The sequence below is a fragment of the Anguilla anguilla genome, chromosome 4, assembly GCF_013347855.1.
Source record: "Anguilla anguilla isolate fAngAng1 chromosome 4, fAngAng1.pri, whole genome shotgun sequence".
NCBI lineage: Eukaryota > Metazoa > Chordata > Actinopteri > Anguilliformes > Anguillidae > Anguilla > Anguilla anguilla.
In genome coordinates this window covers 1,466,551-1,484,050 of record NC_049204.1, presented here as the reverse complement: position 1 = coordinate 1,484,050, position 17,500 = coordinate 1,466,551, and the positions used below count along the sequence as shown (strand labels likewise).

General features: G+C 48.7%; 1 protein-coding gene across 1 annotated transcript in view; it reads right to left on the bottom strand.

The window, feature by feature from the left end:
* The window catches only part of LOC118225157 (spermatogenesis-associated protein 16-like), a 61,165-nt gene that overhangs the window by 37,423 nt on the left and 6,242 nt on the right, over positions 1 to 17,500 (bottom strand). Inside the window, exons 2-3 of the mRNA XM_035413219.1 lie at positions 14,090 to 14,611; positions 10,368 to 10,513 (exon numbers count right to left, since the gene is read on the bottom strand). Of these exons, the coding sequence (XP_035269110.1) occupies positions 10,368 to 10,513; positions 14,090 to 14,611 (668 nt within the window). The remainder of the gene's footprint in view (positions 1 to 10,367; positions 10,514 to 14,089; positions 14,612 to 17,500) is intronic.

Below are 17,500 nucleotides of genomic sequence, written 5' to 3'. Positions count from 1 at the left end.
GAGTGCTGTATCAGTCAGTGTGCTCTGTTACTGACAGGGGGCGCTGTGTGCACGTCAGGTGTCCAGGTAATGGGGCTGCTTTTATTGCTGGTGTATTTATCACTAATGGAGATTTTCTCTCTAAGTTGCAAAGTTTTCGACGGCATCGATTCTCCGTTAGCGTAAATTGCTTTCATTTTGTGGGCGGAGCCAGGAGTCTCGCACAGTCAGCGGGGAAAAAGCTTGAGGAGCGGCTTTGGCGAATCACAGCGCGGCTCAGCTTCAGGCCACCAGCGAATCACAGTGCGGCTCAGCTTCAGACCGCCAGCGAATCACAGCGCAGCTCAGAAATGTCGTTGTTATCCCTTCCTCTCTTCCTCTCTGCCTGTTATCCCTCCCTCTCCCTCCCTCTGCCTGTTACCCCTCCCTCTCTTCCTCTGCCTGTTACCCCTCCCTCTCTTCCTCTCTGCCTGTTATCCCTCCCTCTCCCTCTGTCTGTTACCCCTCCCTCTGCCTGTTACCCCTCCCTCCCTCCCTCTCTTCCTCTCTGCCTGTTACCCCTCCCTCTCTCTTCCTCTGCCTGTTACCCCTCCCTCTCTCCCTCTCTTCCTCCCTTCCTCTCTCCCTCTCTTCCTCTCTGCCGGCCCTTACGCAACGACCCGGCCGCGCGACTCCCTCGTCTGGACGGACGCTCATGTTGGCGGAAGTCAGATTATACGTGCGGGTCTGGCTGTTGGTGGTTCTGTTAGAGGGGGGGGGGGGGGGGGGGGGGGGGTAAGCCTGTCTGTTGGTGGTTCTGTTGGGGGGGGTAAGCCTGTCTGTTGGTGGTTCTGTTAGAGGGGGGGGGGTAAGCCTGCCTGTTGGGGGCTCAGTTAGAGGGAGTCTCTGGGCTCTGACCTACACTGCTGATCCCCTCTGACCACATGACTGCAGAGTAACGGCTCCGGCAGTCAGAGGAGCTGCTGCTGCTCGAGCACGCTGCTCGGGGGCAACGGGGAAATTATGCAGCGTCACCTTTTAAAATAACGACTACCAATGCCAAGGAAGTTTTTTTTTTTTTTTTTTATAAAGTCTGGAGTTTCTTTTTCTTTTCCCACAAGCAACAAAAATGTGCCCCATATCCTCCCATACTGCGTCTATGCAAAAAATTTACGGCCATTCTGCTTCATCTAAATGGAAACGATTACCAGAGCAGGAGTGTAGGTTTTAAAGTGATGCAAATAATTACAGCCATTAATCCGGCAGCCCCAACTTAACGGCCAACATTTAGTCGAATACCCAGCTTTTCGCTGTCTCCAGGTTTTTAATTTTAAACTTTAAAAACGAGATGCCAATTAACTGCTTGTTCTAAAAAAAAATGCTTTATGCAAATGTGGTCTTGGATTACGACCAGCCAAACAGAAAACCAGCTCCGTTCAAAACATGCTTCCTGTTTAAAATTCTACGGGGAATTCCCTCCCTTTTCAGTGTGATAATATGCATCTGTCCGCCCTTCAGAAGAACTTTTTATTCATCGATTCCCAGAAAATGTTAATAGTCCTTGTCACCAGACGGGCGTGTGCCGCCTAAAACTGGCCTTTCGTTTCATTTCGTGAAAGCACACATGGGCTCTTTTAAAAGAATAAATCGGAACATGTATTCAGCAACAAATTTGAATTAAACGGGAAGATATTTCTTAATTTGGACAGAAACGCCGCTTAATAAGTCCAGTTAGGCCTCTGCCGTGAATCGCCCACACACTTCCCCGAATTTCATACGAACTGCACAGTGTCTCCTGGATGGGCGGCATTCAAACAAAACGAGCAAACAGCAGCTCCCTGGAGCAAGGAGTGAGAAGCCTGGTGGTGCTGACTGAAATGACTACATTCTGATTCAGCCCTATATTAATCCTGGGGGGTGTTTTGGGCTGAATTTCACTGTACCTCAGATCAGTGGCTCCCAAACTTTCTTTGGCCAGTTCCTCCAATGGTAATAGGGAATTTTTGAAAGCCCCCCCCCCTCCCCCAACAACATTGGTTTCAATGGGATGTTATCTTCTTTTTGGTTTCTAATGGACTTTTGTTCCTTTAAAAACTGCATAATTTCCCCATTGCCCCTTTATTTCCCCCTTCAACCCTCACCATGCCCCCCTCCCCCATTGTCTCTGTGTGCCCTCACCCCCCATTAAGGGGCATGCCCCCCCCCCCTTCAGAATCACTGCCACATGATTTTGTAACTAAGCTGACTGTACCAGAGCAATCTCAGAAATAGTGAATTAGAAATGTGCATTCATCAGATACATTCAATCATATTGCAATAATGGTAATAGGTGATAACAAGCTTTTAGCTGTTCCGGTATTATTATCCAAAATGATGAAATCCGTTTCTCTTTCCTCCTGGGCACTTTTACAGCTGAATATTAAAACATCAACAGCAAAGAGTATGAGCAGAATTATTCAAAGTTTCACAAGGTACAACTCAAGCTCTTTGATAAAGTTGAATAGCTTGTTTTTTGCTATCAGGAAAAAAGATGGCGAGATTTCAAAATGACAGTTTGTAGATGAAAAACAGCAGGTTTATGTGCAGTGCAGGGGAAAAGAAAGCACTTCATCTGCGTGTCGTACTGCGGTGTTGTCTAACCTGGAGACACGACACCGTCGCGTCCCAAAAACACAAAGAACGCCGCAAAAGCTGTCATCGCGCGAAGTTCAAAGACACAGCCGCGGTATTTATATCTGTGCTGTTTTGCTGGCTTCCAGCCTCCTGTATAGGAACCTAATATACAAGTTCTATTCGCCGGGAACCCAGAAAGCCTGCTTTGATTGAATCCACCCCGCACCCACGTCCTGTTCAGAGACGGCTCCTGTGAAGAGTACGCGCTCGGCAGGATCCGCGCGCTAATGACACACCGCTAACACGCGCCGCTAACACACACCGCTAACACACACCGCTAACACTCGCCGCTAACACGCACCGCTAACACTCGCCGCTAACACGCACCGCTAACACACACCGCTAACACGTGCCGCTAACACTTGCCGCTAACACGCGCCGCTAACACACACCGCTAACACTCGCCGCTAACACTCGCCGCTAACACGTGCCGCTAACACACACCGCTAACACGCGCCGCTAACACACACCGCTAACACGCGCCGCTAACACGCGCCGCTAACACGCGTCGCTAACACACGCGCCGCTAACACACACCGCTAACACATACCGCTAACACGCGCCGCTAACACACGCCGCTAACACACGCGCCGCTAACACACACCGCTAACACGCGCCGAGCGAGCTCTGATCCGCCCGGGATGCTCGGGAGCTGGGAACGAGCGCGTCGTCTCCCTGTAAATTATTATTTGGAAACAAGGTGAACTTGTTAAACCTGTGAAAATACCTGTGAAATGTGAAACCGGTCCCCAGCCCCCCCGCCCCCCCGCCCCATCGCTGCTCGCGCGCTGGAAAACACACAATCACAAACGAATGAGTAATCAAGCAGCAGCCGGGAGGGCTGGGTCTCGCGCTCTCCGCCCTCCCAGACAATAGAAATATAGGAAGGGGAGCAAACATGTCCATTAGATAACAGTTATTTGCTTTGCTAAATGTAACGTTATGGTATTATAATTATGCATTCCTGTCGATTATTCTGTACAAGCACACACAAATAAAATGTATTATTGTTATTACTGCATTGTGTGAAGACACATATATTTTTAGTACCTTGGCTCTCTGTGAGCTGACTGCTTTCCTGATCAGGGTTAATGAAGTTCTCTCAAAGTGAAAACCACAGTAGTGGTATTATCTAGGGTGCTTTTAACCTTAATAATAATGTGATGCCAGCATTGATTGCAGGGTCCACACGCTAGCAGGGGGTAAGTTAAAAAAAGAAAAAATCTTTCACATTTCTCTATATGCAAATTTGAAAGGCCACACTTGAAAAACATTTCAAATTCAACACGTCCCTCTACGGCGTATGAATCGGTGACTGCAGCCGTAAAGATGGAACCTTATTCCTCATGAGGCTGGACTGACAGCACAGACTACGCTTCCAGACGAGCGGAAGGGTGTCCGAGTGCTTTCTGAGGAACGATAGCTGACAGGCCGGCAAACAAACATTACTAGAGGACAACAAAGTATATTATAAAACCTGGTTGTTTTGATCCAGGATGCTGATTGGCTGAGGCCGCATGCTTCAGGGACTTTAAATCCTACACGGTAACGGTGCCTCTGCCTGGTCGTGAACGCTCCTCACACAAACTGTTACGTACAAATGATATTACAAAATAAACAACGTTGCGTCATCAGCGAAACGTTTCTATACGTCGTAGCGGTTTTATAAAAGCAGACCGGCGCTCGAGGCTGAGTTGTATGGTGAATACAGTCACAGCTGGAGGGGGTTGCCAGCTCTCTGCGTCATGCTGTGCCTGACAGCTCCCCCGTAGCCGTGCCTGTGTGCCCGATACAGCACTGCCTCGAGTGCCGTATTGCTTAAAAATGGCCTGCTTCTGCTTAGCTATACCATTACTCGTGAACTATTCCGTCGAAATATATTTACGTTTTTTCCTTATTTTTCTGTATATGTTGCATATCTGGAGATCCCTGTGATGCTCAGCAGTGATACATCAGGCACCAACACTAGCATTTTAACAGGACGAGTTTGGAGCGCCTCCAATTAAACGCTATATGCAGATTTTACTGGCCTGTGGTACAAGTGTGCCGTCAGAAATCTGCACTGCACAGATCTGGTTATTTTTCATGCAAATGTGACTCAGAGGATTTATGACCTTTCAGCCATACCCGTGACCTGATTGGTTCCTTTCAGCCACGTCTGCGATGCGATTGGCCCGGTCGGCCTCACTGTTCCGCGGACGGAATTGTAATACGAGGCAGTCTGGGGATTCACACGCAAGCCACATTCGCAGCACGACGGTGGCAGACTTTTTTTTTTTTAAGCGGATTCAGCTTTTCATATTTCTCAGACAAAGGAATGACCCACTCTGTCCATATATTAAACCTGACATGTTGACCCAGCGCTGAATGAGATTTCCTTATTTCCTTATTTCCGTATCGCCAGCCAATGCTGCAGATTGATTCCCTCGCGCCGTAAAAGATTTTTTTTATTCCCACTTATACATCTGAGCTGAACGAATCGGAAGCCGGACGGCCGGAGTGGCTGATTGTCTGCTTTGCATAAATGCGACCAGCGGTTTGCAACGGTCAAGGTTCCTCCCTTTTCGATAATGTGTAATTTCTTTTTAACATCTTCATATTTCGCATTTCTTTTTCTGATTTTTCCATCCCAGTTTGGAGATGCCCACCCTCACCCCGGCTCTCATTGCTGTGTCTCCATTAGTGTCTGAGAGCTTTGGACGCAAAGCCTGTCTGTGGAAGGGCCTGGAAATTTAACATGTATTCCACCTGTCATGCCCCAGAGCTGCACAGTCATTGGTCAGGAGGTGCAAGAAAGAGGCGGGGCAGATAATCAGAGCTGCGCAGCCATTGGACAGTGAGCTCTTGAAGAGGCGGGGCAGATACTCAGAGCTGCGCAGTCATTGGTCAGGAGATGTAGGAAGAGGCGGGGCAGATACTCTGAGATGCGCAGCCATTGGACAGAGTGCTCTTGAAGAGGCGGGCCCTGGCACCTGAAACCCCCCTCCTCAGGTGATGTGGTAATCCAAGTGGCGCCCCCTGCCGGACCACCGTAGCAACGGGAAAGCAAGGTTCCACGAAACCCCATAATGTACGGAGCTACAGCGAGCTGTCAATCACTGGCTTGTCTGGGCCAATCAGATGGCGGCAAACGCACAGCGACTGGTTTAGATCGGTGTGTCAGCGGGAGCATATGGCGGCTCTGCGCCTGTTTCACGGGGAAATCGCGGCTGGCTCTGCGGCTGCCTGGCCACCGGCCGCCGGCCTCAGCTGGCGAGGACACGAAAACGCACCCCCCCCTCCCCCGCCTCTCCAGGCGTCTCTGCCCCCCCCCCCCCCCCGGGACGCCCCCCCGGACGCTCCGGTGCTCAAACGACGCCCTGCTGCTCCTCCCGCGGTGGCGGAAAATGAGACGCTTTGGGCCAGATGGTGACCTTTTCACAGGCAGAGGACGGCGCCGCGCGGAGAGACGCGTTTGAGAGCGGCGCGTTGGCGGTAAAGCCTCCCGCTCCCGCGTCTGGGGAAGGTCACATGCTATTGACTCGGATTCAGCTCAGTCGAGAAGTTTATTGCCTTTTCAGGAATTTGTTGCACATTAAACGAAGCTCAAGTTCGCATAAAATGGAATAAAAAAATTCAAAGATCGCACATTAGAGACCTTAAGAATGTAATGTTTACCAGCCAAACTGTGTTTGCAGTTGGGCTATGAGGTGGCTAGTCCTGTTAAGACCCCATGGTCTGGTAACTGTTAAGACTCTGATCCACTGTGTGGATGGGCCCCATGGTCTGGTGTCTGTTAAGGCTCTGCTCCAGTGTGTGGATGGGCCCCATGGTCTGGTGTCTGTTAAGGCTCTGTTCCAGTGTGTGGATGGGCCCCATGGTCTGGTGTCTGTTAAGGCTCTGTTCCAGTGTGTGGATGGGCCCCATGGTCTGGTGTCTGTTATGGCTCTGTTCCAGTGTGTGGATGGGCCCCATGGTCTGGTATCTGTTAAGGCTCTGTTCCAGTGTGTGGATGGGCCCCATGGTCTGGTATCTGTTAAGGCTCTGTTCCAATGTGTGGATGGGCCCCATGGTCTTGTATCTGTTAAGGCTCTGTTCCAATGTGTGGATGGGCTTCATGGTCTGGTGTCTGTTAAGGCTCTGTTCCAGTGTGTGGATGGGCCCCGTGGTCTGGTATCTGTTAAGGCTCTGTTCCAGTGTGTGGATGGGCCCCGTGGTCTGGTATCTGGTAAGGCTCTGATTCAAACTGGGAGATGATACAAATTGGGAGAACCGGCTGAAGTAATCCGAGAGCATTTGGCGGAAGGAGTGACGCAGTCCGTAGGCCAGTCAAGGATGTGCTGCTGGTCTTTTTTTCATTGAGAAACAATAAAACGCCGTAAAAATCCAATAAAAAGGCCAGCAGAATGCCGGAAAATAAAAAAGTATTGAGCGTAAATCAAAAGAGTTTATATCGAGGTTATTAGATGCCTTTGTCAGACCGCACACTTGGAGCACCATGTGCATTTCTGGGCACCACACTATCAGAAAGATCCAGAAGCATTGGCTTTCCGGTTCTATTTTGGCTTTTTTTTCCTTTTTTTTTTTTAAGATTCACGACAGTAGCCGGATTGACTTTGATTGAGAACACCCAGCTTCAGGCTGAGCCTGTCCCATTAAATTATACATAACATATGATGTTTCATTGACAAGCTTTCTGCTCCCTCAAACAGAACCTGACAAATGGCCCAGTCGCAGGATTGCTACCAGGACTGTTTGTAATCATCTGACTTTAATACATTTTTTCTAGGCACCGCTATATTTTCTCCCAGAATATCCCAGAATGCAATTTGTCCAATGAATCATTTAATCAGGTTATAGTTTATTTTTGCAGGTAACATAAGTCTATATTTCTAAAGGTAACAGTTTACTTGGAGAACAAGCCATAAAACCTTCATAACTTTGTTATAACGCCTGCCAGAACCCCTTGTAAGGGCTCATTACGTTATATGACTCGTATCATAACACTGTCATAATGCATACACTGAACATTTGGACCAGGTATTTTGAATCTGTTCTGTAAAATATCCTGCATACATTATGACGACATTTACATTCATCATGAAGTGTATCACGCTGTTATGAAGGTGTTATTACATGTTTATTACAGAGTTATGGAGGCTTTATGATGCATATTTCAAGTAAAGTGTTACTGGCTACTTCAAGGATGACAGGAATACTGTATCAGAGTGGTAACCAGCCCTGTTCCTGGAGATCTACCATCCTGTAGGTTTTCACTCCAACCCTAACAAAGCCACACCTCATTCAACAGCTAGAGCAGGGCTGCCCAACCCTGTTCCTGGAGGTCTACCGTCCTGTACGTTTTCACTCCAACCCTAACAAATTACACCTCACTCAACAGCTAAAGATCTACATTGAGCTCCTCATTAGTGGAGTCAGCTGTGCCAAATTAGGGTTGGAGTGAAAACCTCCAGGACGGTAGCTCTGCTGGAACAGGGCTGGGTGCCAGTGTCGTGTCACGTGCTGACAAGCTCGACTGACACACCCGGCACGTGCACACCCGGCACGTGCACACCCGGCACGTGCACATGTGACACGGTCGTCTTTGATGTTGCGGAGATAATAGCAAATTGGCCGAGAGCAGGAATACCGATGCTCATATATTTCTCGGCAGCGGAGTTCCTGTCCAGCGGTGCCATCTGGAGTCACTGTACAGCTTTTGGAAGCGCTGTCTCATAAAGAGGAGGCCGTACGTATATCATGCTCTGGGTGTTTGTTTTACCATCTGCAGATATTAAAAATACCGTTTTTTCATTTTGACTTTTAATGACACGGATATGTTAAATCAGGGCAATTCAGCGAGCAGCCCCAAGGCCAAACGCGGCCCGTCGTGGAGGGACTGCTGGTCCTGTCTGCATTCAGGAACAGTGAAAACGCGCACGCTGTTTGGATGATTTCCATTTCAGCATCACAAAAGCTAACGGCTCTTGCATGAACCAACCAATGGGCACCTGCTACTCAATCTAGCTACCGCTGACAAACCAGCCATTTTTTAAAACCTTGGGTTGAGGGTTGAAGTTTTATTTTCTGCCAGTCTGCTGCTACCACAGCGCTTACGCTACATCCGTAAAGGCGTTTTCTCATTGGCAGTTCTGTGCGTGTTCCTTTGCTCTCAGCTCGCTGGATGCGATCCGTGATTGGCTGTGAGGTCACAGTTTTAAGCATGGTCTCGCATTAGGATGTGATGCGTGATTGGCTGTGAGGTCACAGTTTTAAGCACGGTCGCGCGTTAGGATGTGATGCGTGATTGGCTGTGAGGTCACAGTTTTAAGCACAGTCTCGCATTAGGATGTGATGCTGGTTGGCTGTGAGGTCACAGTTTTAAGCACAGTCGCGCGTTAGGATGTGATGTGTGATTGGCTGTGAGGTCAGTTTTAAGCACAGTCTCGCATTAGGATGTGATGTGTGATTGGCTGTGAAGTCACAGTTTTAAGCACAGTCTCGCATTAGGATGTGATGCGTGATTGGCTGTGAGGTCACAGTTTTAAGCACGGTCTCGCATTAGGATGTGAGGCGTGATTGGCTGTGAGGTCACAGTTTTAAGCACGGTCTCGCATTAGGATGTGAGGCGTGATTGGCTGTGAGGTCACAGTTTTAAGCACGGTCTTGCATTAGGATGTGATGTGTGATTGGCTGTGAGGTCACAGTTTTAAGCACGGTCGCGCATTAGGATGTGATGTGTGATTGGCTGTGAGGTCACAGTTGTAAGCACGGTCTCGCATTAGGATGTGATGCGTGATTGGCTGTGAGGTCACAGTTTTAAGCACAGTCTCGCATTAGGATGTGATGTGTGATTGGCTGTGAGGTCAGAGTTTTAAGCACAGTCGCGCGTTTGGAAACCTCTGTGTTCATTTTTCCGTTGAGTTTTTTCCCTGCGTAGTCCTGCTCTTCATTTGTCAGGAGGCTCAGACGCTGATCAAAGGACCCGGATAATGGAGGGAAACGAGCAGGAGAAGCGGAGCGTTTCGTTTTTTAAGCAGCCTGATCTTTCCGCGAGGACAGCAGAGCAGGGGCGAATTAGGACCCGCTGCGGTGGGACGGGACGCGGAACGCTGGGGGACAGGCGCTGTGACACGGCGGGACAGGCATGCGTACAGGGAGTTCGGCTGGGGAGGGGGGCGGGGGGGGGGGGGGCTGCTCTGAGGATGATTATTCCCGTTCTCTCTGCACTTTCTAAAACCACAGCAACCAACATAATTAGCTCTGATTGTGGGGCAGAAGCCAGAAGGGCCGTTAATTAACACTTCTGGATTTGGAATCACTTATTTATTTATTTCATTCCCTTTGTTCTCTTCCTTTATTCCACCTTTCTTATTATTCTTGCATTCTGTGTGTCTGATTTGTCAAATGACTGTTTTGAAAAACTGTTTTTATTGCCCCGGCAACAAAACGCTTAATTTCCTTTTTCTTCAGCGTGAAACCTGCTCCCTCCCCCTCCCCCCCCCCCAGAAGAAAAGAGCACAGACCCGGGTGCCTGCTGGGTAAAAGCTGGGCCCACGCTCCACACTCTTCTCCCTCACCCTCATTTAACTTCCATCACCTGTAATTATGCGAAATTAGCCAGTTCTTCCAATGTCGGGCTCTCTCTCTCTCTCTCTCTCTCTCTCTCTCTCTCCCTCACCATCCCTTTCTCTCTCTCCCTCTCTTCCTTTCTTTCTCTCTCTCTCCCTGTACCCCCCCCCCCCCTCCCCCTTTACCTGTGAGAGTGGGTAAGAGCCAGGTCGGGCCTCTTCATTCGCAGGTAACAGGTGACCAGCTTTGATTGGATGAAGCTGGTAACCTTGGAGATGTCTTCATAATCAGCATCAAAGGCTCTTCCCAGAACTGCACCTTTGGAGCAGAGCTGCGAGACGGAGGGAGAGCACAGGAACAGGCTTTCATCCACCGGGCCTTCACACAGGTCCTCACACTGATACTGAAACAACACACACACACACACACACTCTGTCTCTCTCACACACACACTCACACATACACACACACTGCCTCTCTCACACACACACACACACACATACACACACACTGCCTCTCTCACACACACACTCACACACACACACTCACACTGTCTCTCTCTCTCACACACGCACACACACACTCTGTCTCTCTCTCACACACACACACACACACACTCTGTCTCTCTCACACACACTCACACACAGTCACACGCACATACACACACACAATTTCTCTGACACACTCACACACACACACATACACTCGCTCACACACTCTGTCTCACACACACACACACACATGCATGCAGACACACACACACACACACACTCTCTCTCACACACATACACTCACACAGTAACACGCACATACACACACAATTTCTCTCACACACACACACTCACACACACACTCATACACACACACACACTCTGTCTCACACACACACACACACACACATGCATGCAGACACGCACGCACACATGCGCGCACAATTGCATGCACACACAGTCGCATGCATACACGCACATACACACTCACACACACAATTGCGGCTCTAATATCTGAGTGTTGGTGGTAAATAATAACTCTGCACGATCCCTCTGATTTGCGCTAAGTGCACAGCGGTCTCTATTGATCTCTGTAGTTTTGTTCGGCTAACGGGCTCACAGGCTGCACTCGGGAGGCGCTGCAGAGGGAACCCGCAGTGCGTGAATGTTAACGCACTCGATCAGCCTTCGACAAACACCCCCATGACCCCCCCCCCCCCCCCCCCCCCACTGCGCCCCACAGCTCAGGCCGGCCCTGTCCCCGATTCCCCTTCCGTAGCAGAGCGGGTAGGGAGCTCAGCTGGTTACCTAACGATTGCAGGCTCAATTCCCTGGTAGGACATTGACGTTGTACCCTTGAGCAAAGGTACTTAACCTGCACTGCTTCAGCGTATGCCCAGCAGTGGAAATGGACACTATGCAAAAACAAAAAAAAAGAAGGTTGTGTAAGTTGCTCTGGATAAGAGCGTCTGCTAAATGCTCCTAATGCAATGTAATGCAGTAATGGCCAAAGAAAAGTACACATTCCAATAAAACTTTATATGGGACTTTCGACAATAGCGCAAGAGTGTTATCGCGAATGTAACCCCGCTAATTGCTAATCTGAGAAGCTTAATGGAGGGACTGCAGTAAAGCGTGTGGTTGCCGGTGGCCAGGCTGTGATTGGTGGAGCCTCTGCGCGTAAAGGAGAGAGGTGTCCGGACGTCTGCGTATCGGAGAGGGAGGGATCGTCCTCGGCTTCGTCGGTGAGGCAGCCTACGCTGGAATGTGCTTTTGTGAGGCGCGGATGTTCGCTTTATTCCCTGACCCCGACACAATGGGACCTTACGCCGTCCAAATAAAGCGAAGCTCTCACGGCGAATTTCATATTTTCCGGAACAATCTGCGGTGGCATTCATTCCTTATTCTTCTCGGTGGCACAAGCTGTAATTTATTTTATAACTCCGCTAAGAGGCGAGAACCTGCAAGGACTCAAATCACAGTCCGTTCAAACCCCGGAGCACCGACCGCTGCACCCCACTGCCACAAAATATGGAAAAGACCTCCAGCATATTCCTACACATCAACGACAAACCCCCTGCCATCCACCCCGCACCCCCTGCCACCACCAAAGACCTCCAGCATATTCAAACACTTCAGCCCCAAACCAGCCCAACCCAACCCCCCCCACCCCCTGCCACCACCACAGCCTGTTTCCCTCAATTTTGGAATGACCAATCACAGCTCTAGTCCTGTCAAGCCCACGCCTCCTTTGACATGTGCGGTCATGTGACTGCTTCTGTGCCTCTCCGCAGTTGGGGCAGATAGAGTGCAGCTACCCCACTGACCACAAGGGGTGCTGGTGAGCAATGATGTGAGGGTTGCCCTGGTGACCATCGCAGTCAGATACACATCAGCTCACAGAACACTCTACACTGTCCATGTCAGGGGTCAGGGGTCAGGGGTCAGTCAGGAAGTAGCAGTATTTTTTGTCATTATTTTTTTTCTTATACCTGCAAGTTGCCAGTTAAAATATCAGTGTTGTAATGCCGTAGTACACTTCAGTGAAACTTAATAACATGATGGATGTACTCAGCTGTACAAATGGCAAACGTGGGCTATGCAATTTGCACCAGATAAGGGAATCCGCTATGAAAATATTCAAATAAGCTTTTTACAGGTCACACACAGACAGCTGCATTTGAAAAAAATGCATTTTAAGGAAAGGTGCTACGCAAATCATAATTTCAGTCCACAAATGCATATAAGGTATCGCCAAGAATATAGGCTATTACTTTCAAAGTCATGACACATTTAAGATGCACTCTCCATAACTTCAAACGACGTCTCCCTCAGGAATGCTCTCAAGGCTGCCCAGATTAGAGGCTGCAGGTTTAATTCAAAACTTCTTAGCACTTTAATTGAAAATGTCTGTGCCAATGGTTGTTTTTTTTCTTCCTTTCATTGTTTTTTTTTTGGCAAGGAGAGAAAAAAAAGGAGAAACAATAAATAAAAATGTAATCAGTTTTGTTTAGAAGCTTAATAAATAATGAAATAAAGCTGAGGCTCAGTTTAATTTAAATAGCCAGTATCTCCAGCACAGTGTAGCGGGTTTAGTTTAAGTTAGCGGTAGCGGTACCTCCAGCGCGGCGCTGTAGCGGGTGCTTAGTTTAAGTTAGCGGTAGCGGTATCTCCAGCGCGGCGCTGTAGCGGGTTTAGTTTAAGTTAGCGGTAGCGGTACCTCCAGCGCGGCGCTGTAGCGGGTGTTTAGTTTAAGTAAGCGGTAGCGGTACCTCCAGCGCGGCGCTGTAGCGGGTGTTTAGTTTAAGTTAGTGGTAGCGGTACCTCCAGCGCGGCGCTGTAGCGGGTTTAGTTTAAGTTAGCGGTAGCGGTACCTCCAGCGCGGCGCTGTAGCGGGTGTTTAGTTTAAGTTAGCGGTAGCGGTACCTCCAGCGCAGTGTAGCGGGTTTAGTTTAAGTTAGCGGTAGTGGTACCTCCAGCGCAGCACTGTAGCGGGTTTAGTTTAAGTTAGCGGTAGCGGTACCTCCAGCGCAGTGTAGCAGGTTTAGTTTAAGTTAGCGGTAGCGGCACCTCCAGCGCAGCGCTGTAGCGGGTTTAGTTTAAGTTAGCGGTAGCGGTACCTCCAGCGCGGCGCTGTAGCAGGTGTTTAGTTTAAGTTAGCGGTAGCGGTACCTCCAGCGCGGCGCTGTAGCGGGTTTAGTTTAAGTTAGCGGTAGCGGTACCTCCAGCGCGGCGCTGTAGCGGGTGTTTAGTTTAAGTAAGCGGTAGCGGTACCTCCAGCGCAGCGCTGTAGCGGGTGTTTAGTTTAAGTTAGCGGTAGCGGTACCTCCAGCGCAGCGCTGTAGTGGGTGTTTAGTTTAAGTTAGCGGTAGCGGTACCTCCAGCGGGTGTTTAGTTTAAGTTAGCGGTAGCGGTACCTCCAGCGCGGCGCTGTAGCGGGCGGCCGCCGTGGCGTATCTCTGGCGCTGGTAGTAGGCGCCGGCGTCCTGCAAGGCGGCGTGGAGCCACCTGTCAATCTGAGGCAGGAAGCCGAGGTGAGGTGCGCCTGGGGGGCGCGGCACCTCAGCGCTCTGACAGGTTAGCGGCCGGGCCGGGGGGGGCGGGGCCTCGCTGGGCTCCCGCGCCGCTGCCGCCGCCACGACCTGCCGCTCGCCAAACGCCAACATGGCCTCCGCCTCCAGGACGCTTCTGAAGGGGACGCGCCGCGAGGTGGGCGGGGCTTCCGGCGGCACCTGCGCTTCCTCCGACTGCTCCGCCCCGCCCTCGTTCTTCCTCCTCTTCGGCCGGCCCCCGCCGGGCCTCCTCTTCCTCCTCTTGGGCCCGGGGGCCGCGCCGGGCGGCGCTGGTTGGGAGCGGCTTTTCGGCTGTTCTGTCGCGGGACGCATGCTGGGGCTGTGTGTCTGTGCTCGTGTGTGTGTGTGCGCTGAGGGAGTCGCAGTCTGAAAGAGATCAGAGACACACACAGCGGATTCAGAACACTCAGGACCCCTCAGGGAACCCCACAGCCCAACGGACTCAGAACCCCTCGGTGAACCCCACAGCCCAACGGACTCAGACCCCTCAGTGAACCCCCAACCCCAGATCTGGGGCACAGGCCTGAGACGGAGACATGGCCCAATTCAGAGTCTCCGATTAGGGAACCTGCATATCTTTGGACTGTGAGAGAAAACTGGAGGACCCAGAGGAAACCCATGCAGACATAGTTAGTCAGGTTAGTCTGTAGTAATATCTGTCGTAAAGTTTGTACTGTAGTCTGGTTAGTCTGTAGTAATATCTGTGGTAAAGTTTAGACTGTAGTCTGGTTAGTCTGTAGTAATATCTGTGGTAAAGTTTAGACTGTAGTCTGGTTAGTCTGTAGTAATATCTGTGGTAAAGTTTAGCCTGTAGTCTGGTTAGTCTGTAGTAATATCTGTGGTAAAGTTTAGACTGTAGTCTGGTTAGTCTGCAGTAATATCTGTGGTATAGTTTATACTGTGTAGTCAGGTTAGTCTGTAGTAATATCTGTGGTGAAGTTTAGACTGTAGTCTGGTTAGTCTGTAGTAATATCTGTGGTATAGTTTATACTGTGTAGTCTGGTTAGTCTGTAGTAATATCTGTGGTAAAGTTTAGACTGTAGTCTGGTTAGTCTGTAGTAATATCTGTGGTAAAGTTTAGACTGTAGTCTGGTTAGTCTGCAGTAATATCTGTGGTATAGTTTATACTGTGTAGTCAGGTTAGTCTGTAGTAATATCTGTGGTGAAGTTTAGACTGTAGTCTGGTTAGTCTGTAGTAATATCTGTGGTATAGTTTATACTGTGTAGTCTGGTTAGTCTGTAGTAATATCTGTGGTAAAGTTTAGACTGTAGTCTGGTTAGTCTGTAGTAATATCTGTGGTAAAGTTTAGACTGTAGTCTGGTTAGTCTGTAGTAATATCTGTGGTAAAGTTTAGACTGTAGTCTGGTTAGTCTGTAGTGATATCTGTGGTAAAGTTCAGACTGTAGTCTGGTTAGTCTGTAGTAATATCGGTGGTAAGGTTTAGACTGTAGTCTGGTTAGTCTGTAGTAATATCTGTGGTAAGGTTCAGACTGTAGTCTGGTTAGTCTGTAGTAATTCTGTGGTGAAGTTTAGGAGGCGGTCTTCGACAGCTGCACTAAAGTCCTGAGGTAAACACGATGTTTGAGAGGGGGGAGAGAGAAAATGGCCGCCGGTCCTTGGCTCTTGAGTGGAACGTGTGAGCAGCGTTCTGGAGAGCAGGTAACAGACTGAAAAGTGCGGGAAATAGCAGTAGCAACAGATTGGCAATAAAAGAAAACAAGAATCGATATGAAGAAGATTTGAGAGGACAGAAGCGCTAAAGGTCAGGACAGACAGAAATCTGAGGAATGTAATAGAAAAAGGTGGAGTGGAGGAGACAAGGGAGTGATGGAGGGAAGGATATAAAGAACTGATCCAAATAATTTAGAGGACAGACGGGTAAGGGCCAAGGCCACTCGGGCCAGAACGACTGTCTCGTTAGGTGTTATTGATTGAAAAACGGGCAGCTTTTACCCGTCCTTACTTTGGGTAGTGTTATGAGAAATGCCTCTTTTATATCGCAACATATTTCTGGAAGCGTAGAGAAAGACTCGGGTTCAGCGGCTATGTGCGCAGTCCATAAACTCCAATCTACCTTCTTTTATATTTCCACTAAAGTATCTGGCACTAACAGCTGTCGACAGCTCCCCAGCTAGTTAAGCAAATGAATTTAATACCATCATGTGGGTGACTGCACATCGCGGAGGGAGACAGTTGTCATTTTCTCCAAGTGAGAAGGAGCAGCTGAAAAGCTGTAATTTGGATAAATAATGTGACGGATAGGCTGCAATGCCACAGATATGATAAATTTCATGTATGAGATAAATATGCATGTTTGCATGTATGTGGTTGTGTGAAAACAATATGCAGAGGGTATGTGTGGGTCTGAATCAGCCATTTTAGTTATGCACCCACATATACAGTAAGCTTCTCTCGTTTATTATACACTCCAGTCACTTATGAAATATATGAAATTATACATAAAACTGACATGGGAAATTATATATACAACTGACATGGGAGAAACCACACTCTAGAACACACACAGCTAACACTGCAAAAAAAATCTTTCAAGCCTATACCGCTAACGTGGGAAAATCAAACATCAGCGAAGGAAATCAGCAGACAATGTCAGTGATTGTATTACCCCGTTCCTCTTCAGATAGATAATAGTCTGAATTACACCTTACCACATCTGAGGACTATTCCTGCTAAACTTCAAAGACTAATTAGCCTGCTCCTGTCACTGATGCAGTGCTCACCCCTCCAAGGGGGGAAATTCTAGCCCAGCTGAGTAATGCGTCTCTATTTGGCTGAAGCTTGTGGGTTAATTCTCAAAGAGCACAAGGCAGGAGACTAAATATGCACTGTCTGGCTGTGTTAGCTTTATGCTGAGCTCTGCTTTGCACTACAACCCTCAAGTGAGTTTGTTTTAAAAAGAAAAAAAAGAAGCTTTTTAAATGGCCAGCCTTCACTCTTGGGAAAAATGTTATAAAGACATCGCAAATTAGACATAGCCACAGTAGATAAACTCTACAAACCTGAAAACAAAAACAACAAAACAATGAAAAATGAAATCAAATTCCAATTTTGGGCGAAGCATCGGTTTAAGACCCTCGGGCCGATTCAGCAAGAACCAATTGCAGTGAAAATATATTTCAAAAGTATAAAGCTATGTGCTCTGCAGAGGGTTAGTGCATTTTAAGAGGGGGAAGAAAATGTCCGCAAAGCATTTACGAACAATTCATTAATATTATTATGCAAAACATTTAACA